Source organism: Oncorhynchus clarkii, chromosome 33, assembly GCF_045791955.1.
Source record: "Oncorhynchus clarkii lewisi isolate Uvic-CL-2024 chromosome 33, UVic_Ocla_1.0, whole genome shotgun sequence".
Lineage (NCBI taxonomy): Eukaryota > Metazoa > Chordata > Actinopteri > Salmoniformes > Salmonidae > Oncorhynchus > Oncorhynchus clarkii.
This window is the reverse complement of record NC_092179.1, coordinates 19,317,475-19,340,739: the sequence shown is the minus strand read 5'-3', so window position 1 is coordinate 19,340,739 and position 23,265 is coordinate 19,317,475. Positions and strand designations below refer to the sequence as shown.

Here is a 23,265-nt window from a genome sequence, read left to right as displayed (position 1 = left end):
CCACGCTATACTGAACGCTTCATGAGCTGAAATAAAAGATCCCAGAAATGTTCCATAAGCACAAAAAGCGTATTTGTTTACATCCCTGTTAGTGAGCATTCTCCTTTGCCAAGATAATCCATCCACTTGACAGATGTGGCATATCAAGAAGCTGAATGAACAGCATGATCATTACACAGGTGCACATTGTGCTGCGGACAATAAAAGGCCACTCTAAAATGTGCAGTTTTGTCAAACAAGTTTTGAGGGAGCGTGAAATTGGCATGCTGACAGCAGGAATGTCCACCACAGCTGTTGCCAGAGAATTGAATGTTAATTTCTCTACCATAAGCCGCCTCCAACGTCATTTTCGAGAATTTGGCAGTACGTCCAACCGGCCTCACAACTGCAGACCACGTGTAACCACGCCAGCGCAGGACCTCCACATCTGGCGTCTTCACCTGGGGATCATCTGAGACCAGCCATCCGGACAGCTGATGAAACTGAGAATTGTCTGTAATAAAGCTTTTTTTGTGTGGAAAAACTCATTCTAATTGGCTGGGTCTGGCTCTCCAGTGGGTGGGCCTGGATTTATGCTGCAGTAGTTTATGTGTCGGGGGCTAGGGTCAGTTTGTTATATCTGGAGTACTTCTCCTGTCCTATTCTGTGTCCTGTGTGAATTTAAGTGTGCTCTCTCTAATTCTCTCTTTCTCTCTCTCGGAAGAGGACCTGAGCCCTAGGACCATGCCTCAGGACTACCTGACATGACGACTCCTTGCTGTCCCCAGTCCACCTGGCCGTGCTGCTGCTCCAGTTTCAACTGTTCTGCCTTATTATTATTGGACCATGCTGGTCATTTATGAACATTTGAACATCTTGGCCATGTTCTGTTATAATCTCCACCCGGCACAGCCAGAAGAGGACTGGCCACCCCACATAGCCTGGTTCCTCTCTAGGCTTCTTCCTAGGTTTTGGCCTTTCTAGGGAGTTTTTCCTAGCCACCGTGCTTCTACACCTGCATTGCTTGCTGTTTGGAGTTTTAGGCTGGGTTTCTGTACAGCACTTTGAGATATCAGCTGATGTACGAAGGGCTATATAAATACATTTGATTTGATTTGATTTATTTCAACTGACTGATTTCCTTATATTAACTGCAACTTAGTAAAATGGTTGAAATTGTTGCATATGCGTTTATATTTTTGTTCAGTATAATTACAGAATAATTATGACCATAGAAAATATTACATAGTACATTTCCTCTCTGTACACTACTCAGGAACCTGTTGTGGTAGTACTAACTCTATTCGTACGGAACAATGGGAGGCAATTGGCTTCATTGTAAATCTAACGTTTGTCACCTTTCAGTGCTACTTTGAAGACTCTATATCTGCAGGCCACTAGAAAGACCCATCACAGGAGAAATATATGACGGTCTATTCTCCCTGGGGCTTTGGCTCACCAGCGCTTCACTGAATTTCCCTCACCTCCTCGCCGTCAGAGAGAAGGGAAGGGGAGAGAACAAAATCAATGCGCTGTTGACAAAATCGATAAGCACTCTCCTTTTAGGAAAAATATTGAGTGATGCTCTAAAATATCTTTGGGATCTACAGCCTTGACCTTGGCACATTGGTGTGCTAATGGCAGGGACAATCTCCCCCGATCCACCCCATTTTGAATTCACCCCCTTGAGCTGTGGTCTCCGAAAAACTGGTTTTCTGCTGCTCACAAAGTTGTTGAAGAAAAACATTTGAAAAATACAAAATATTGTTTTGAAACTTGTTTGTTATAATTGTTTTAGTGGTAAAATTATGTCACTTTTCATTAGAATGGTAATTATCGATACCTTTATATAATTGTCGTGTCTTTGGCTATGCAGGATTAAGTGATATGACATGCTATTCTATAAAATAATTTCTCCGTAATTAATATTACCTGATTGAGCTAATCATGTAAATGTAATTAACTAGAGAGTCGGGGCACCACAAAATAATATTTATAGAGCTGTTATCTTCCCGAATAAACTTTTAAAGACCTAGTAATATTTTACATCAATAGCAGTCAATATTAATCGTCATCTTAATTCAGTCTCATCTGAAAGTTGTACATTCTTGGTTATCTGCACGAACCCTGGCTAACAAGTTGAATCAGCAATACAAAATTGGGTTTAATTATTTATTTACTAAATACCTAACTAATCACACAGAATTACACATACACATAATTAAATCATAACTTGATTACAAATGACGTCATAAAGGAAAACGTCCCTAGCGGGCGGAACAGATATGACAGCTTGTTACACAAAAGAAAAGGGCTGGATTTGAGTGAAAGAGCGGGAAGACTGAGGAACAAATGGCGAAGCTGTGCTATCGTAAATACAGTATCTTATGCATTCTAAATTACTGCCCATTTGGAAAAGGAAAATGAAATAACTATTTACTCTGAGCTGCGCTTCGGTAGGTTGGTGGTAGATGGAAGGCCGTCTTGCCCAACCGAGTCCTTTGTCCATTGAAGAATGTCTCTGCTGGTAAATTGGATACGTTGTAGTAATGTCATTGTGTGGTAGATGGGATACTCTGTCTGTTCTTTCCTAATCTGCGTTTGCAGCTGCTGTTGGCGAGGAGTATGCGGCAACGCAGGCGTTTGGAGGAGTGTGTTACCAGTCCGGTGCAATCTGTGCCGGTCCCACGCATCAGGCCTCCAGTGCGCCTCCACAGTCCGGTACGTCCTGTGCCTGCTCCTCGCACTCGCCCAGATGTACGTCTCCACAGCCCAGTAAGTCCAATTCAAGCTCCTCGCATTTACCGTGCGAGGTGTGTCATCGAACCGGTACCATTGATGCAGGCTATACGCACCAGGTCTCCGGTGCGCCTTCACAGCCCAGTACGTCCTGTTCCTTCTCCCCGCACTCGCCCTGAAGTGTGTGTCACCAGTCCGGTGCCACCTGTACCGGCCCCACGCATCAGGCCTCCAGTGCGCCTCCCCAATCCGGTAGGTCCTGTGCCTCGCTCTCACGCTCTCCCTGAGGTGCGTGTCACCAGTGCCGGCCCCATGTAGCGACGGTTCCCAGTCCAGAGCTTCCGGCGACAGTTCCCAGTCCGGAGCTTCCGGCGACGGTTCCCAGTCCGGATCTTCCGGCGATGGTTCCCAGTCCGGAGCTTCCGGCGACGGATCCCAGTTCGGAACTTCCGGCGACGGTTCCCAGTTCGGAGCTTCCGGCAACGGTTCCCAGTCCGGAGCTTCCGGCGACGGTTCCGGGTCCAGAGCTTCCGGCGACGGTTCCCAGTCCAGAGCTTCCGGCGACGGTTCCCAGTCCGGAACCTCCTGAGACGATCCACAGTACGGAACCTCCAACGATGGTCAGCGGTCCGGAACCTCCTGAGACGGTCCACGGTCCGGAACCTCCAGCGACGGTCAACGGTCTGGAACCTTCAGCGAGGATCAACGTTCCGGAGCTTCCAGACACGGCGTCCAGTCCAGCTCCATGGCAGGAGCTCTCCTCTGCGCCGATGCCCAGTCCGAGCACGGTGTCCGGTCCAGCTCCAGGGCAGGAGCCCTCCTCTGCACCGATGTCCAGGCCAGGGCCGGTGTCCAGTCCCGTTCCATGGCAGGAGCCTTCCTCTGCATCTGGGTCTGGTCCGGGCACAGTGTTCAGCCTGGGTCCATGGCTGGATCCGCAGGATGAGCGGGTTCTTCGGCCCGCACCAGAGCCGCCACCAGGGATGGTGGATCCGCAAGCTGAGTGGGTTCTCCGTCCCTCACCGGAGCCGCCCCCAATGTGGGCGGATCCGCGGGATGAGAGTGTTCTTCCCCCCGCACCAGAGCTCCCTCCGATGCTGGCGGATCCACGGGATGAGAGAGTTCTTCTTCCTGCACCAGAGCCGCCACCGACACTAGACACCCCCCCCCTAACCCTCCCTTTTGGACTGGGGTGTTAGTCTAGTTTATTTTTTCTATGTGGGTGTTCTAGTTTTCATGTTTCTATGTTGGTGATTTGTATGATTCCCAATTAGAGACAGCTGGTAATCATTGTCTCTAATTGGGGATCATATTTAAGTAGTGTTTGTGGGATATTGTGTTTAGAGTTAGTGCACGTAGCACCTCTGTAGTCACGGTTCGTTGTTAGTTTATTGTTTATTTGTCTTTGTTAAGTTTCACTTTATCATAAAAATTATTTGGAACTCAACATCCGCTGCGCCGTGGTCCGTTTCTACAAACGATCGCGAAAATAACAGTGAAATTTGGCATTATTTTGACGAGGCAGACTGCACTGCAATTGGATTCCGTTGTGCATCATGAAATATAATATGTTTAAATGGTACAGCCACCTTCTGTGGTTATTTACAATGTGTTGTCATCAGTGGTACAACTGTTATAATGCACAGCCCATTGCTGTGAAAACCAACGCAATAACTCAGGCCTTATTTATCTATTTTATTGGGCATGTGTCTAATACTGAAAGACACTTTTGTGTTGCTTAATTAAAATAACCTGAGTCCCCGAAAGCAATAAAAGCATTCCCTAATTAACTACATGGTGCGTCTATTCTCTCTTGAGACCGCGACGCCAGCGGGTGCACTGCACTTCAACTTTAAGCAGTAGTTAACTCTCGTTTCGCCACACACAACGGTGAACGGAAAATGATGCAGGCGCTGGATGATGGAATGCGTGTTTGGTGTTCACAGCTCCGGAGGAGAGGCGCAAATCACATTTCTGCAGCCGTAGTCAAAAACCATCCAGTCAGCGGCAGCCAATGTGCCTCGACGCCACACAATGAGACGGCTTTCAGCTGTGAATATCAACGTCCTCCGGGTGCCTTCAAGGACACAGCAGGGCCTTTTGGCTCATTCGCTCCGAACCAGAAGGCTCCAGCTGCATTTGTCTGGCGCTCCGAGTCGCCCGCTTTCATATCAAACCTTTGTTTTTTTCTCTTCCAGACAGAATTGATCTGATAACCGGCTGGAATGGGGACCATTGAAATATGACAGCTGAGTTATCAGACAGGGTTTTTTAACAAAACCTTGCAGACTGCCGAAGGCTATGGAACTCTTGACACATGGAACAATGCAAACAGGATGAGGGACTTTTGGTTCTAACACATCTTTTCAGACATACTCTCTGTGGATGAAGAAGAAAAGGTTACAGTAACTGAAAGGTAATCCTCTCACAAAGTCCGCCATTTTACTGAACGTCATCTGTAAGAGACTCTTGGCTCTATTTAACAGCTTATTTTAAAGGAATCTGTCATGACTTTAATTAAATAGCAGAAAACAAATAATTCAGTCAACATTCATTCTGGGTTATAGACTATGGGGATGTTGCCTATATGAATGCAGCTGCCACTGTATTTAAGCCTTTTGATGCAGTTTATCATAGTGCACTAGTGTTTATTACAGACAATTCGTTCAGTACACATCACTGCATTCTGTAGCTTCATTGTTAACTTCATTGTTACTTAATTGTTACTAACTTCTAGACGTACAAGATACCAGACTTTAGGGATGGCTAACTGGACATCCCTACAATCTCCACTGAGTTACAGGTAGGTAAATCTGTTTTTTTCACCTGGAATAATCTCCAAGGCTCTCTAAAATAGGATGAATTGGTGCCACTGGGACAATTCAAAACGATTGAGGACCTTTTTACTGAATGTTTGTTTATGATTGTGTTTTGCTTTTAGTGTTTTGATGTGAATATTCATGTAATATTGATGCATATTATTGATGTGTATGGTGTATATTGATGGGTATTGTTCAAATCAAATTGTATTTGTCACGTGTGCTGACAAGAACAGGTGTAGACTTTACCGTGAAACTCTTACCCAACAATGCAGAGTTAAAAGTAACATTGATGTACAGTATATTTAGTATATTATTGAGTATAGTGTACATTTATGTGCACTGATGTCTATTGAAGTGATGCTCAACTGAGAGACACAACCACTGTCAGTGTGGCAATAGATAGAGCAGGATCAGTCAAATCGGTGAGACACAGAGTAGGAATAATGGAAGCTAAAGGGCTCTATTTCATTATCTAGTTTTGGGGCAGATTTCCATACTATCTCAATGTTTCCGGCCACAGGGCAGAGGCAGTCTGAGGGAGTTGGAGCGGTTCGATTTTTCACGACGGGTGAGGTTGATGGGACGGGCCCATAGTAATCAGTCACTTGGGGTCTGCCTCGGGGCACAGGGGGAGCTTCCTGCTTGTCATCACATTACCCATGGTCCTCTGAGGAGATACGTGCCTCCTTACATCATTATACAAAGGATCCTGTAACGGTTTTCTGTATGAGAAGGAGAGTCGGACCAAAATGCGGCGTGTAGATTGCGATCCATGTTTATTGTGACTATAGCAACACGAATCTAAATACAAACAGTGCAAAATAATAAACGTAATGAAAACCGAAACAGCCTAAACTGGTGCAAACTAACACTAAGGACAATCACCCACAAACACACAGTGAAACCCAGGCTACCTAAATATGGTTCCCAATCAGAGACAATGACTAACACCTGCCTCTGATTGAGAACCATATCAGGCCAGACATAGAAATAGACAAACAAGACATCCAACATAGAATGCCCACCCAGTTCACGTCCTGACCAACACTAAAACAAGGAAAACACACACAAACGATGGTCAGAACGTGACAGTACCCCCCCTCCAAGGTGCGGACTCCGGACGCACAACTTAAACCTATGGGGGAGGGTGTGGGTGGGCATCTGTCCGCGGTGGCGGCTCTGGCGCTGGACGTGGACCCCACTCCATAACAGTTTTAGTCCACCTCCTTAGCGTCCCTAGATAGGTTACCCTCCTTAAAGACCGCTCGGGACAGAGGGGCAGCTCGGGACAGAGGTAGCTCGGGACTGATGGGTAGCTCAGCACTGAGAGGAAGCTCAGCACTGAGAGGAAGCTCAGCACTGAGAGGAAGCTCAGGCAGGTGGTTGGATCCGGCAGATCCTGGCTGGCTGGCGGTTCTGGAAGATCCTGGCTGACTGGCGGATCCGGAAGAGTCTGGTCGACTGGCGGATCTGGAAGAGTCTGGTCGACTGGCAGATCTGGAAGAGTCTGGTCGACTGGCAGATCTGGAAGAGTCTGGTCGACTGGCAGATCTGGAAGAGTCTGGTCGACTGGCAGATCTGGAAGAGTCTGGTCGACTGGCAGATCTGGAAGAGTCTGGTCGACTGGCAGATCTGGAAGAGTCTGGTCGACTGGCTGCTCTGGCTGCTCCATGCTGACTGGCTGCTCCATGATGACTGGCAGCTCTGGCTGCTCCATGCTGACTGGCTGCTCCATGCTGACTGGCAGCTCTGGCTGCTCCATGCTGACTGGCTGCTCTAGCTGCTCCATGCTGACTGGCTGCTCCATGCTGACTGGCGGCCCTGGCTGCTCCATGCTGACTGGCGGCCCTGGCTGCTCCATGCTGACTGGCGGCCCTGGCTGCTCCATACTGACTGGCGGCCCTGGCTGCTCCATGCAGACTGGCAGCTCTGGCGGCTCCTTGCAGACTGGCAGCTCTGGCGGCTCCTTGCAGACTGGCAGCTCTGGCGGCTCCTTGCAGACTGGCAGCTCTGGCGGCTCCTTGCAGACTGGCAGCTTTGGCGGCATCCTGCAGAAAGGCAGCTCTGGCGGCTCCTTGCAGACTGGCAGCTCCTTGCAGACTGGCAGCTCTATGCAGACTGGCAGCTCCTTGCAGACTGGCAGCTCCTTGCAGACTGGCAGCTCCTTGCAGACTGGCAGCTCCTTGCAGACTGGCAGCTCTATGCAGACTGGCAGCTCCTTGCAGACTGGCAGCTCCTTGCAGACTGGCAGCTCTATGCAGACTGGCAGTTCTGAACAGGCGGGAGACTCCGGCAGCGCTGTAGAGAAGGAAGGCTCTAACAGCGCTAAACAGGCGGGAGACTCCGACAGCGCTGGAGAGGAGGAAGGCTCTGGCAGCGCTGGACAGGCGAGGCGCACTGTAGGCCTGATGCGTGGTGCTGGCACTGGTGGTACTGGGCCGAGGACACGCACAGGAAGCCTGGTGCGGGGAGCTGCTACCGGAGGGCTGGGGTGTGGAGGTGGTACTGGAAAAACCGGACCGTGCAGGCGCACTGGAGCTCTTGAGCACCGAGCCTGCCCAACCTTACGAGGAGAAGGAGAGTCGGACCAAAATGCGGCGTGTAGATTGCGATCCATGTTTATTGTGACTATAGCAACACGAATCTAAATACAAACAGTGCAAAATAATAAACGTAATGAAAACCGAAACAGCCTAAACTGGTGCAAACTAACACTAAGGACAATCACCCACAAACACACAGTGAAATCCAGGCTACCTAAATATGGTTCCCAATCAGAGACAATGACTAACACCTGCCTCTGATTGAGAACCATATCAGGCCAGACATAGAAATAGACAAACAAGACATCCAACATAGAATGCCCACCCAGTTCACGTCCTGACCAACACTAAAACAAGGAAAACACACACGAACGATGGTCAGAACGTGACAGATCCAATAGACTGGCAACAGTAGTGGGCGGGGGGGGGGTGATGATGTATCAGGGTAATAGGCATGGCAACACAAACTAATATATTGTGACAGCACACTGTTGGTCAATTAACCTTGACATTACATGTTGTTATGCCAACAAGAGCAGCACCCCCGGTCCTTGCCCTTTCCCACTGTGGGAACAATAACAATGACAGTGCAACAATAGCTGCAAATGGGGTAGGATGAATATGTAACAGAAAAAATAACTAGCTACACAAACTGGTATTTGTGTTAAGATTTATGTAAAACTAATGAGGAAGAAAGTGATTGAGTTTTGGACCAGGCCTCTTTTTCCCTTCTTTGAAAGGCTACTCTGGGGGTGGGTGACGTGGGAGGTAGCGTACTGGGACTCTCAAAAGGGTCAAGCATCACACTGTTGATGAGGGGGGATCTCCCCCTGCACTCCATGGAGCACCCTCCTGACATGAGCTCGGTTGGGCGGGGGGGCAAGAAGTTTGGTCCGAGGAGGGCTGTTCTTCCCGTCTGTAAGCTGCTAGCTCTAAGTTCTGGTCCCCCAGCCCCCTCCTGCTGCCTCATGGCAGGCCTACTGGCTCAGTCCAAGGCCCGGGAGAGGACCGGGACTAGAGCCAGACAGAGAGGGACAGAGAAGTTTGTCTTTGCTGATCTACCACCAGTCTAATCCTCAAAGGGTGCTGTCATTTCTGAGCAGAATCTAAGTGAAATAAACTACTCAGTAATTATTCTAAATATTTTTTTTGAAATGTTAGAGTTTTCAGTCACCTGTACATTTAATTTCTTTTAAAATCCCAAACAGTCCATTTTGTAATGAGTATGTATAGCTTTCAGTGTAATTCCCACAGAAACAGGTGTGAAAAACCCACTCATATTGACAGCCTTTGAAAAGACATGTTTTTAGAAATGTAATTTTCAATACGTTTGTCTGTGTTATTTAGAGTAATGGAGGAGAGTGTGGAGACAGCAGTTATGGAGCAAAGCATTTCTAACACTGAGAGGTTCATTATTGTCACTGAAAACAAAAACCCTTTGGTGTTTAGAGGGAGTGCTGGAAAATTAATTACAACGCCTCCCTCTTAGGCCACAAGGCCCTGAGCATGGTGTGGTGCGGCCCAACACAAACAGACAGCTGCAGCGGATACACCCCTCTGAGTGTGGCCATGAGCTTTATGTGGCGCTCGCTACGGCAACACATGGCGTTCTCCATACACATTACTTCATGCAAGCCAATACTGTCAGTAGTCTGACCACAAACCTTTAGTGGTAAACTTGAAAGAGAGAAAAATGGGACAGTCTGCATTAATCTCAACAAACATCCTTGCGGATGGAGCTACAGCAGGTAATGGAGGAAGTAATGCTTTTAATAACATCGTCTTTGTTGTAGGTCCTCCTTGGTGTGAAATAGTTTTGAGACAGCGAATGAGAAATGATTTGATTTATTTGAATCCCCATTAGCTGACGCCAATGGCAACAGCTAGTCTTACTGGGCACGTGACGAAAAATACATTACAGACAAAAGACTTAACAATTTCCATACACTACATGTTCATGTTTTGAAATGTATGTGTGTGTGCATCTATCAGTTACACATACATGTCAGTACTTACACACAACAAGTAGGTCACATGGGGGAGAGGCGTTGTTCCATGTGGTGTTGCTTAATTGTTTTTTAAAACCAGGTTTGGGGGTTTAAAATACTTTTTGAGAAGGGAAAATGTATGAAGAAAACACTGAAGATTTTTGGAGGGGATGAAATTCAACTCTATTTGAAAAACCGCCACTTCTAGCAGCATCGGCCAACAGATGGGGCTGAAGAGGAGCTTCTGGCTTGGAGATTCATCCATGGATCTTTGTTAATGTCACAAGGCATTCCACTGAGTTATACCAGAGATACAGCACAAGATGCCCGACTCTGACAACACCGTGCATTCAGCTTTACCTCCAGGAGTCAAGTCTTATAGATAACCATCTATTTCTATGTAGAAATACCCACAATGAATCATTTGCTATGGCAATGAATTGATTCTGTCTTATTCATTAATGACCTGTCCCAATACTGGGAGTAGCTGTATCGATATTCCCTGGCACAAACACGTCGTTGGGCATTCATCAGGCTGGCAGCGCTCGGCGCGGAGCTGCTCGTTTTCTAGTTCTGACTGAGTGCTGGAGCAAAAACTGTAATTTAAACTCTACTATAATGGAGTGGCTTTTTCGGTGGCTGCTTTCAGATAGCATCTCTGTCTGAGGCACACCCAACAACCCCTTATTTAGTCGTTGTCCACATCACGCAATGTGATAATTAGGGAGAGAGGTGGTACATGGGTTGTTACAAAGCCTAATGGGCTGGTTGCCACCATGTCATTGCCAAATACAGACAGCGAAAAGAGAGAAAGACCGGGTGTTTTGGAAGGGTAACACAACTCCATTGTGAGAGTGCTGAGGCACCAGGTTAGCTGTTGCTGGCTAGGATTGGGGGGGGTTTAGTAGCTAGATGTGGCAGGTGGTATATCTTCAAGCCCTCTCACGGTGAAACAGTTCTGATATGAGGGACCATTACTCTGAGGCACAGGGGACATCAGAGTCACCCCCCTACAGTGTCTTCATTATGGCTTCCATATGCTCCTCAGTGGTGCTAATTTCATTGGAGCGCCCAATGGCTCCAACACACTTCTAGGAAGTGTTTGTCGCTTGTCAATCAATGAAAGTCTATCTCTGGTCTGATGGGGTAAAGTCCAGGGCAGCACATACTGACCACGGACTACTGTCTAAAGCTTCTACGGCTTTATTTCCCAAAGCAAATATGTTGTTGGTTTTAAATGAGCCTCCCCAGACGCAGGATAAATCTCTAATCAGGCTCCCTGAGCTATGAATGTAGGACAGCATAATAAAACAAGTGGCGTCATTCACGTTGGAGCTAAAGCAATAGAACCTCTCTTTTTCACGTGAGCCGTTTCCTGACACGGGAATTACTTCCACATGAGCCGGTGGATATGTCTATATTTAGGACTTGGGAGGCTGAACGCAACAACGTCCACTGGATAAGTAGGTTGGGGTTTGGGATAAACAAAGGATGCTGCTGTCCCAAACTAACTGCCTTTGTTCCACAGACATTACAGGCAAAGACAAGTGTCTCCTCCGGAATCACTGGGTGGAACATTTTTATATAGGAGTGATGGGCTCACAGTTGGTCAGGATTCCAACATGCTGTAGTCGTGTCTCCTGTCGGGGGAGGGTATTGATGGAGGGAAGAAACACAGGGTGCCCAGCAATACAGACAACCTTGGAGATTGAAAAAGTGAATTTGCTTTGAGAAAACCAACAATCTTGGAAATTAGACATACTTAACAAACAAAACTTTCAAAACAATGCTGTTTGTTGTCTTGTCACCTCAAATGCCAAGTGGGTTTCTAAAAGTAGTCACAGTACTTCTGAGTAACACCATTAGTCCCTATCCACAATCAGTGATAATGACCACTTGTACTTTGTTGATTGCAATTAGTCTCTAAAGAACCGATCCAAGGGTGCTATGAGGAATGTGTGAGACGTCTATAGGAAGTAGCTACTCAACCAATTACCACTCTGTCACCAGGCAGGTTAAGGGACACCAACCACAAACATGATGACTTACGTGGGATTTTGTTGAGCTCGTTCATGAACTTGTCCTTGAGCTTGGAGAAGTCCTCGCTGGATCCGGTGCCGGAGATGTCGGTAGCGTTGGCACCGACCGCGGAGGCAGTGGTGGACATTGGGGCCGCTGCCAGGGCTTCCCTTCGACTCTCAGCCATGGTGGTGCTGGGCAGCCAGGCAGAAGCTGGAGGAGACATGGAGAAAGAGTTGAGTTTAACACACCTAATTTAATATAGCTTCCACTATACATAGAATAAATAGATACAGAGAGAGCGAGGCAAATCGAAGGTAGAGCGAGAGAGAAAGAGAGACAGTGAGAAAGAAAGACAAAGAAAGAGAGAGTCAGGGAAGATTAGCTGGTTGTGACAGATGTCTGCCAGGGACAGTTTTCTCTGGCCCTGCTATAGATGAGTGAGTGGAGCTCCCTCTGTGCGACCATTTGCTGGCTCAGCCTGAGTAAACACACCTGGATCCCACAATGATCCTGTAGGGTTCTACCAGCAGCCCTAGGCAGATGAAGCTGGCTTTCACACTACACAAAGGCTGTGTCCCAAATGTTGGGAATAGGGTGGCATTTGGGACGTTCACAAAGCCTCTAACAACTCCACTTTCTACTTTAAGTGTGGACTTTTATGCAGTTCTATTCTAGTCATGCAAATGGATTCCCAGGCATGTGATTGGATTGATAACAAATATAGTATTGCTAACCTTTATAGCATGCAAGACATAGGGATAACCCACTATTACCCCACTGTGCACTTCATATAAACAACCAGCAGGAAGCCAGGTGTGTTTACTTTGGATTCATGTCTCTGTTACAGGAACTAGGAACAGCAATTTTACAATCGTTTCATGTGTGTGGGTGTCTGTTTGCTAAGAGGTGCTGGGCAGATTGTCACCAGCCGATGCTGTCACCAGGGCGACGGCAGAGTAAATAGCCCAGATATTCTCATTGACGGGCTGTAGTGACGCAGGCTGAGAGTTTCAAGTTCCTTGGCATCCACATCTCCAACAAACTAACATGGTCCAAGTGCACCAAGACAGTCGTGAAGAGGGCATGACAAAATCTATTCCCCCTCAGGAGACTAAAAAGATTTGGCATTGGTCCTCAGATCCTCAAAAGGTTTTACAGCTGCAGCATCGAGAGCATCCTGATGGGTTGCATCACTGCCTGGTATGGAAACTGCTCGGCCTCCGACCGCAAGGCACTACACAGAGTAGTGCGTAGGGCCCAGTACATCACCGGGGTCAAGCTTCCTGCCATCCAGGACCTATATACCAGGCGATGTCAGAGGAAGGCCCTGAAAATTGTCAAAGACTCCAGCCACCCTAGTCATAGACCGTTCTCTCTGCTACTGCACGGCAAGCGGTACCAGAGCGCCTAGTCCCCCAAGCAATAAGACTCCCGAACATCTAATCAAATAGCTACCCAGACAATTTGTGTTGCCCCCCACCCCCCCTTCTATGCTGCTGCTACTCTCTGTTAATGTCTATGCATAGTCACTTTAATAATTTTACCTACATGTACATATTACCTCGACACCAGTGCCCCCCCCCGCACATTGACTCTGTACCAGTACTCCCTGTATATTACCCCGCTATTGTTATTTTACTGCTACTCTTTAATTACTTGTTATTTTTATCTCTTACTTTTTCGTAGGTATTTTCTTCACTGCATTTTTGATTAAGGGCTTGTAAGTAAGCATTTCACTGTAAGGTTGTACTCGGCGCATGTGACAAATAACATTTAATTTGATTTGATACATACAGTTGAAGTCGGAAGTTTACATACACCTTAGCCAAATACATTTAACTCAGTTTTTCACAATTCTTGACATCCAATCCTAGTAAAAATTCCCAGTCTTAGGTCAGTTAGGATCACCACCTTATTTTAAGAATGTGAAATGTCAGAATAAAAGTAGAGCAATTTTTTTTTCTTTTTTTTTTCTTCTTTTTTTCAGCTTTTATTATCACATTCCCAGTGGGTCAGAGGTTTACATACACTCAATTAGTATTTGGTAGCATTGCCTTTAAATTGTTTAACCTGGGTCAAATGTTTTGGGTAGCCTTCCACAAGCTTCCCACAATAAGTTGGGTGAATTTTGGCCCATTCCACCTGACAGAGCTGGTGTAACTGAGTCAAGTTTGTACGCCTCCTTGCTCGGACACGCTTTTTCAGTTCTGCCCACACATTTTCTATAGGATTGTGGTCAGGCCTTTGTGATGGCCACTCCAATACCTTGACTTTGTTGTCCTTAAGCCATTTTGCCACAACTTTGGAAGTATGCTTGGGGTCATTGTCCATTTGGAAGACCCATTTGCGACCAAGCTTTAATTTCCTGACTGTCTTGAGATGTTGCTTCAATATATCCACATAATTTCCTCTCCTCATGAAGCCATCTATTTTGTTAAGTGCACCAGTCCCTCCTTCAGCAAAGCACCCCCACAACATGATGCTGCCACCCCCATGCTTCATGTTGGGATGGTGTTCTTCGACTTGCAAGCCTCCCCCTTTTTCCTCCAAACATAATGATGGTCATTATGGCCGAACAGTTATAAAACTATTTTTGTTTCATCAGACCAGAGGACATTTCTCCAAAAGGTACGATCTTTGTCCCCATGTGCAGTTGCAAACCATAGTCTGGCTTTTTTATGGCGGCTTTAGAGCAGTGGCTTCTTTCTTGCTGAGCGGCCTTTCAGGTTATGTCGATATAGGACTCATTTTACTGTAGATATAGATACTTTTGTACCGGTTTCCTCCAGCATCTTCACAAGGTCCTTTGCTGTTGGGATTGATCTGGGATCAATCTGGGATTGATTTGCACCTTTCGCACCAAAGTACATTAATCTCTAGGAGACAGAACGCGTCTCCTTCCTGAGCGGTATGACAGCTGCGTGGTCCCATGGTGTTTATACTTGATTTGATTTAGGCTTTGAAATACATCCACAGGTACACCTTCAATTGACTCAAATGATGTAAATTCGCCTATCAGAAGCTTCTAAAGCAATTACATCATTTTCTGGAATTTTCCAAGCTGTTTAAAGGCACAGTCAACTTAGTGTATGTAAACTTCTGACCCACTGGAATTGTGACACAGTGAATTATAAGTGAAATAATCTGTCTGTAAACAATTGTTGGAAAAATAACTTGTGTCATTGCCAAAACTACATACTATTTTGTGGAGTGGTTGAAAAACAAGTTTTAATGACTCCAATCTAAGTATATGTAAACTTCAGACTTCAACTGTATATTTATATATTGCTCCATACTACTACAGTGTATAAAAACTGTGAAACAAAAGGAATTTCCAACGTGCCCTGTTTCATGATACTAGATTCATAATACCGTAGATGGAAGAATATATAGATACTCTATGAGTCACTAGATGGCAAGGTGATCCGATTGCTTTGTAGGTTCACTGAGTGTGTTTATGGGAGAAAACATATAATCCAATTGAGAGTGCAGTGTATTCACAGGATAAGAGTGTTAGCTGTTGCTAACTCACTTTAGAGGCATTGACAAGCCTGTTAGCAGGGTGTGGTGTTGTTCACTCACTTTGCAGGCATTGGCAAGACGGTTAGCATGAGGTGCTGTTGTTCACTCACATTGGCTTTGCCAGCTGTTGTATGGGAACACGCTGTGAACGCACGAGAGGACTGTGTTCTCCAGCTGTGTTGTCAACACGTATTTAATGACCCTGGCAGATCTGACAAAGACATCCTTCAGGGTGTCAAACACAAGCCACGATAATGAGAATTTACCATAATATACACCTACAGGCTACTATATAAAGGGTATACAATTGCATTGATGTGTTCTAACGCAGGTTCTAACTTGCCTTGAAACCCCTCCCTGAAATCTTTGCTAATTGCTATGAATGAACACAGCAATCAGTGCTTCTGTGAGCCCTTTGACTCTCCCCTCTAGTTCAAGGTTCCACCTTTGAAAGGCAGCATCGAGGTTAGTGTGGGCGCTGAGCTGTGGAGAGGCACGACGGGCCACGACAGAGACACTTCAGTGCAGGCAGGGAGAGGACTTTCGGAATATAATGCCGCTCTCAGGTGAGAGTAGGCTATGTGGGAGGAGGCATCTTCTCTTCAATTGCAGATAGGATTGATCCCGTGGGAAGGGAATGGAGGGCATGTTTTGTATTGTAGGCTTCAGGCGTGATGTTTTCATGTTTGTCCACGTCAGACTCCTATCCGATGGGCCCTAATGCACACCTGCTAGAGTTTCCCGCTCTCCTGACAGCCGTGAGTGAGTCAGACAGAGGCTGAACAAAGGAGCTCCACCAAAGGGCTGTAATTACAAGAAACCCTGAGCAGAAAACAGCCCCATTTAGGAACACATTTGCATTGTGGGAACAAGAGAGACAATCTATCCACTTAGAGGCCAGATCAGCACGGCGGGGCCATCATTAAAGAGAACATCTGACACCCTGGAACAGTAGGGAGATATTTGTAACATGCCCTGATGTTTGATGGCTCCCCCCTGTTGGGCCCCTGTGAACAGTACAAACCCACCTACCAGGTGAATGACCCATAGAGCCACTTTGTCCTCAGCACAAAGGACCTAGGCGCTAAGCTGATGTGACAGAGCTGAAACAAGTCATTTATCTATTTTGACTCAGTGCATTTCTTATTCATACACCCAATTATTCGAAGAGACGCAGCGGCTGATGTCGAGACGCAGAGACGTGATCAGATAGTTTTGTTCCTCTCTCAAGGTCAAAGCACCAAGTGATGGATGCTTTTGGCTCTGTGCCTATAGACATTGCTCTGGGAGAATGAGTGGCTACATGATGTGGTAACTATATAGTACAGGGGTTGATATCACTGTTGTATTAATGCATCACCACAGGTGCGTTATAGAAAGAAGTTCATAAACAAATTATCATCAAATGCTTAAAGGATTTACTAACTTGGGCCTGGTTCAAGGCGGCCATTTTAATGTTCTCTTTGAGCAGGTGGTCACATATAAAGTGTAAAACACCTTGGATCATTGTGACAACACTGTCAAATGCATTATGCTTGGAGAGAGAATGTTCTCAGGCCTACTGTGAGTTGGAGACCCCCCATGGAGACAGTGATGCTTCTCAGGATCATTCCAGAATAATAAAGGGTTATTCTGTCTCAAATTCTATGTTTTCTTGTATAAACAAGTCTTGTATAGAGGCTGAAGACCCTTGTGTGGCAGGTGACCCACTTGAACATGGAGTAGCATTCTGTTCTGGCTGGATGGCAGCTCATTTGCCTCTGACCTTTTCCCTTTTCCATGGGCTGTCATCGCCATAGCGATCATATCTCAATTTCAACAATAAGTCAATACCTGCCCTTTCAATTGCCTTTATTATAAACCAACTTCAAGCCAAAGCTAAATAATACATTACAGAGAGCATGTTTAATGATGCATCCCGATCAAATTCAGAAATGCCCTTTTAACACAAAGCATCAACTTTGTTATAATGAAAGTACTTCCTCTCACAGTCATGCACCAGCACGCCCACTACAGTGTGTTCCACTGCTGAGGCAACACGTCAAATGTACCTAGTCTGTGAGATACAAGGGAGATACAAGGCCAGCTAAAATATCAGGACACCAAAGCCTGGAAATCTCTCAAATCAACATGCCAAACAAAGATGGAGGATAATGTATTCAGGATAGCAGACAGATTAAAACAAGACCAGCTGCTTTTCGCTTTCAGTTGTTTTTCTCTAAGCACCTGAGGAAGCACAGAGTCTGAGTTTCTACTTCCCCTCTTCCATCTCAAACGCTCATCCCTCCCGAGGTGTGTCATGCAGGTGTAAGAGCCCTACCCAATTACAGGACGGTCAGATGGCTTAGCAGGGCCCACATCATACCCTGTGCCTGGCTGGCGGCGCCGCAGACCAGACCAACTCCTCCTCACAACCCAGCCCAACTCTAACTGGGTCAGCTCCCTCCCTCCATGCCCAAAACCCCTACTCTGCCCTCTCCCAGGCGCAACACTGGCCATGCTGTTTATCTCTTCGTCTTTCTCTCTCCCAGTATATTGGCTGAGAAAGATAGATATGGAGATGCTGTATAATTATTACTACTAGATACATGTTCTTTCAGCTACCATCAAGATGTACGTTTGGAAGGGATGCTGCTTTCATTCTGGGCCTGTTCTGCAGGTTTTCACATTTTTGCCAGGACTCTCAGCAGGCAGAGTGTTTTGGACCGTGCTGTTTGAGGAATTTACAAGGCTGTCAAATCAGCCGGGCTCTACATCCATTGGAGATGAGAGGGGAAGCCAAGGAAGCCAGAGCGATGAGTATTACCGTCAATTTCATCAGAGAGGAATCAAAAAGTTGACTTTCATGTGAAGGACATGAAAAAGAATGGGAGGAATATCCAATGACAGTGCGCCTTATGTGGAGAATCCATGAGTTCACTAGCCAGTTAATGTTTAATTATGTCCATTTAGCAAAGAGTTAAATGTCAACTGCTAATTGTCACGAACTATTCAGCAGCCTCTCCATGTCATTGTAGTCAATCTAATTGCAATCACTGAATACATTGAAAGATGCACTGTGGGGCATTGAGTCAAGTGATCTTACTTCGGACCATATACCTAATGTATTTTTCTTTGTGACTTGATGGGATAAAGTCATTTTGCTGCAGGCAGAGGCTTTTAAGGTTAACTTAATAACCTCTTGTAAAGGAAGAAAGAGAGACACTCTAACTGAAGGACTACTGTCATCCATCCCCATTGCAGATTAAAAACCTGCTTCAGATTCAATTCCCAAAAAGAGTGGCTTAAAACCACTCAATCAGTATTTGAGCTGCATGTAGAGGGAAGCCATTTTAGAACGACATCCAAACGCTGGATTGCAAAATGTAAAATGTGCTGCCATATCCAAGAATGAAGGAACTTAAATGTATTGAAAGACAAAGGACTACAATAAACAATTTGAAGTTGAATCATTAAATTGAAAGTGGTCTAAAACCCATTATCCACTGGAGATGGAGAGAGCACTTGACCAAAATGACTGCTTTACTTAGGTTGTAAATCAAATCAAATGTTATTTGGCACCTGCGCCGAATACAACTGGTGTAGACTTTACAGTGACATTCTTGCTTACGAGCTTTTCCCTATGATGCAGAGTGGAAAAATAATAATCCAAATAAAATAGTAACACTAGGAATAAAATAAAATACACAGGAATGGAGCTACGTATATACAGGGAGTACCAGTACCAGATCAATGTGGAGCTATATACAGGGAGTACCAGTACCAGATCAATGTGGAGCTATAGACAGGGAGTACCAGTACCAGATCAATGTGGAGCTATAGACAGGGAGTACCAGTACCAGATCAATGTGGAGCTATAGACAGGGAGTACCAGTAGCAGATCAATGTGGAGCTATAGACAGGGAGTACCAGTACCAGATCAATGTGGAGCTATATACAGGGAATACCAGTACCAGATCAATGTGGAGCTATATACAGGGAGTACCAGTACCAGATCAATAATGGAGCTATATACAGGGAGTACCAGTACCAGATCAATGTGGAGCTATATACAGAGAGTACCAGTACCAGATCAATAATGGATCAATATACAGGGAGTACCAGTACCAGATCAATGTGGAGCTATATACAGAGAGTACCAGTACCAGATCAATAATGGAGCTATATACAGGGAGTACCAGTACCAGATCAGTAATGGATCTATATACAGGGAGTACCAGTAACAGATCAATAATGGATGTATATACAGGGAGTACCAGTACCAGATCACTAATGGATGTATATACAGGGAGTACCAGTACCAGATCAATAATGAATCTATATACAGGGAGTACCAGTAGCAGATCAATGATGGATCTATATACAGAGAGTACCAGTACCAGATCAATAATGGATGTATATACAGGGAGTACCAGTACCAGATCAATAATGGATCTATATACAGGGAGTACCAGTACCAGATCAATAATGGATCTATATACAGGGAGTACCAGTACCAGATCACTAATGGATCTATATACAGGGAGTACCAGATAGATCAATAATGGATGTATATACATGGAGTACCAGTACCCGATCAATAATGGATCTATATACAGGGAGTACCAGATCAATAATGAAGCTATATACAGAGAGTACCAGTACCAGATCAATAATGGATCTATATACAGGGAGTACCAGTACCAGATCAATAATGGATCTATATACAGGGAGTACCAGTACCAGATCAATAATGGATGTATATACAGGGAGTACCAGTACCAGATCAATAAGGGATCTATATACAGGGAGTACCAGTACCAGATCACTAATGGATGTATATACAGGGAGTACCAGTACCAGATCAATAATGGATGTATATACAGGGAGTACCAGTAGCAGATCAATGATGGATCTATATACAGAGAGTACCAGTACCAGATCAATAATGGATGTATATACAGGGAGTACCAGTACCAGATCAATAATGGATCTATATACAGGGAGTACCAGTACCAGATCACTAATGGATCTATATACAGGGAGTACCAGTACCAGATAAATAATGGATCTATATACAGGGAGTACCAGATAGATCAATAATGGATGTATATACAGGGAGTACCAGTACCAGATCAATAATGGATCTATATACAGGGAGTACCAGATCAATAATGAAGCTATATACAGAGAGTACCAGTACCAGATCAATAATGGATCTATATACAGGGAGTACCAGTACCAGATCAATAATGGATCTATATACAGGGAGTACCAGTACCAGATCAATAATGGAGCTATATACAGGGAGTACCAGTAACAGATCAGTAATGGATGTATATACAGGGAGTACCAGTACCAGATCAATGTGGAGCTATATACAGAGAGTACCAGTACCAGATCAATAATGGATCTATATACAGGGAGTACCAGTACCAGATCAATAATGGATCTATATACAGGGAGTACCAGTAGCAGATCAATGATGGATCTATATACAGGGAGTACCAGTACCAGATCAATAATGGATGTATATACAGGGAGTACCAGTACCAGATCACTAATGGATCTATATACAGGGAGTACCAGTACCAGATCAATAATGGATCTATATACAGGGAGTACCAGATAGATCAATAATGGATGTATATACAGGGAGTACCAGTACCAGATCAATAATGGATCTATATACAGGGAGTACCAGTACCAGATCACTAATGGATGTATATACAGGGAGTACCAGTAGCAGATCAATGTGGAGCTATATACAGAGAGTACCAGTACCAGATCAATAATGGAGCTATATACAGGGAGTACCAGTACCAGATCAGTAATGGATCTATATACAGGGAGTACCAGTAACAGATCAATAATGGATGTATATACAGGGAGTACCAGTACCAGATCAATAATGGATCTATATACAGGGAGTACCAGTACCAGATCACTAATGGATCTATATACAGGGAGTACCAGTAGCAGATCAATGATGGATCTATATACAGAGAGTACCAGTACCAGATCAATAATGGATGTATATACAGGGAGTACCAGTACCAGATCAATAATGGATCTATATACAGGGAGTACCAGTACCAGATCAATAATGGGTCTATATACAGGGAGTACCAGATCAATAATGGATATATATACAGGGAGTACCAGTACCAGATCAATAATTGAGCTATATACAGAGAGTATCAATACCAGATCAGTGTGCAGAGAGGTATTTGAGGTAGATACATGAAGGCAGGGTAAAGTGACTAGGAATCAGGATAGATAATAAAAAGGTATTTGAGGTAGATATGTAAATGAAGGCAGGGTAAAGTGACTAGGCACCAGGATAGATAATAATAAGGTAGATATGTACATGAAGGCAGGGTAAAGTGACTAGGCATCAGGATAGATAATAATAAGACACATTTTTTATTTACCTAGGCAAGTCAGTTAAGAACAAATTCTTATTTTCAATGATGGCCTTTTCAGGGGCAGAATGCCAGATTTGTACCTTGTCAGCTCGGGGATATGAACTTGCAACCTTTCGGTTACTAGTCCAACGCTCTAACCACTAGGCAACCCTGCCACCCCAATAATAAAGAACAGAGTAGCAGCAGCAAATGATGAGTGTAAAAGTGCTTGTCTGTAAGTGCATGTGTGTGTAAATGTGTGTGTTTGTGTTGTGTCGGTCTGCGTGTGTGTGCGTATGTAGCGTGTGTGAATGTGTGTGTGTTTGTGTGGGATTGTCAATATAGTGTGTGTGAGTGAGTATGTAAATGGTGTGTATATATCAGGGGTTCACAAACCTTTTCTGCACACAACCCCGAATTGACACTAGAAAATGCAGGGGATCCCAATTTTAAAAAGTACATTCCCTAGTTAATGCTGTTTGATCATATTCACTCAATTTTGGGTCTGTTATGCCGTCCTAAATCAAAGTAATGACATGAAAGTGCATTAAAGGCCTTTAGCTGACACTAAAAGGTTGTATTTTATACTCATTTGAATATTTTTATGTTTATTTGTTTGATAAGACCTAATTTCAATTTCAGGGGACCCCGACACCAAGTTTGGGAAAAACTTGTATATATAGTCTAGTAAGTGTGTATACAGTATATGGTGTGTATATATAGTCTAGTGAGTGTGTATATGGTGTGTATATATAGTCTAGTGAGTGTGTATATGGTGTGTATATATAGTCTAGTGAGTGTGTATATGGTGTGTATATATAGTCTAGTGAATGTGTATACAGTATGTTGTGTATATATAGTCTAGTGAATGTGTATACAGTATGGTGTGTATATATAGTCTAGTGAGTGTGTATATGGTGTGTATATGTAGTCTAGTGAGTGTGTATATGGTGTGTATATGTAGTCTAGTGAGTGTGTATATGGTGTGTATATGTAGTCTAGTGAGTGTGTATATGGTGTGTATATGTAGTCTAGTGAGTGTGTATATGGTGTGTATATGTAGTCTAGTCAGTGTGTATATGGTGTGTATATATAGTCTAGTGAGTGTGTATATGGTGTGTATATATAGTCTAGTGAGTGTGTATATGGTGTGTATATATAGTCTAGTGAGTGTGTATATGGTGTGTATATATAGTCTAGTGAGTGTGTATATGGTGTGTATATATAGTCTAGTGAGTGTGTATATGGTGTGTATATATAGTCT

The 23,265-nt window shown here is 44.7% G+C and overlaps 1 protein-coding gene across 3 annotated transcripts in view; it reads right to left on the bottom strand.

Moving 5' to 3' along the window:
* Nucleotides 1-23,265, bottom strand: part of LOC139393190 (synaptotagmin-1-like) — a 232,308-nt gene that overhangs the window by 40,293 nt on the left and 168,750 nt on the right. For all 3 annotated transcript variants that reach the window (XM_071141620.1, XM_071141623.1, XM_071141621.1), the window contains one exon: nt 12,121-12,303. In XM_071141620.1, the coding sequence (XP_070997721.1) occupies nt 12,121-12,277 (157 nt within the window). In that variant the 5' untranslated portion in view covers nt 12,278-12,303. The remainder of the gene's footprint in view (nt 1-12,120; nt 12,304-23,265) is intronic.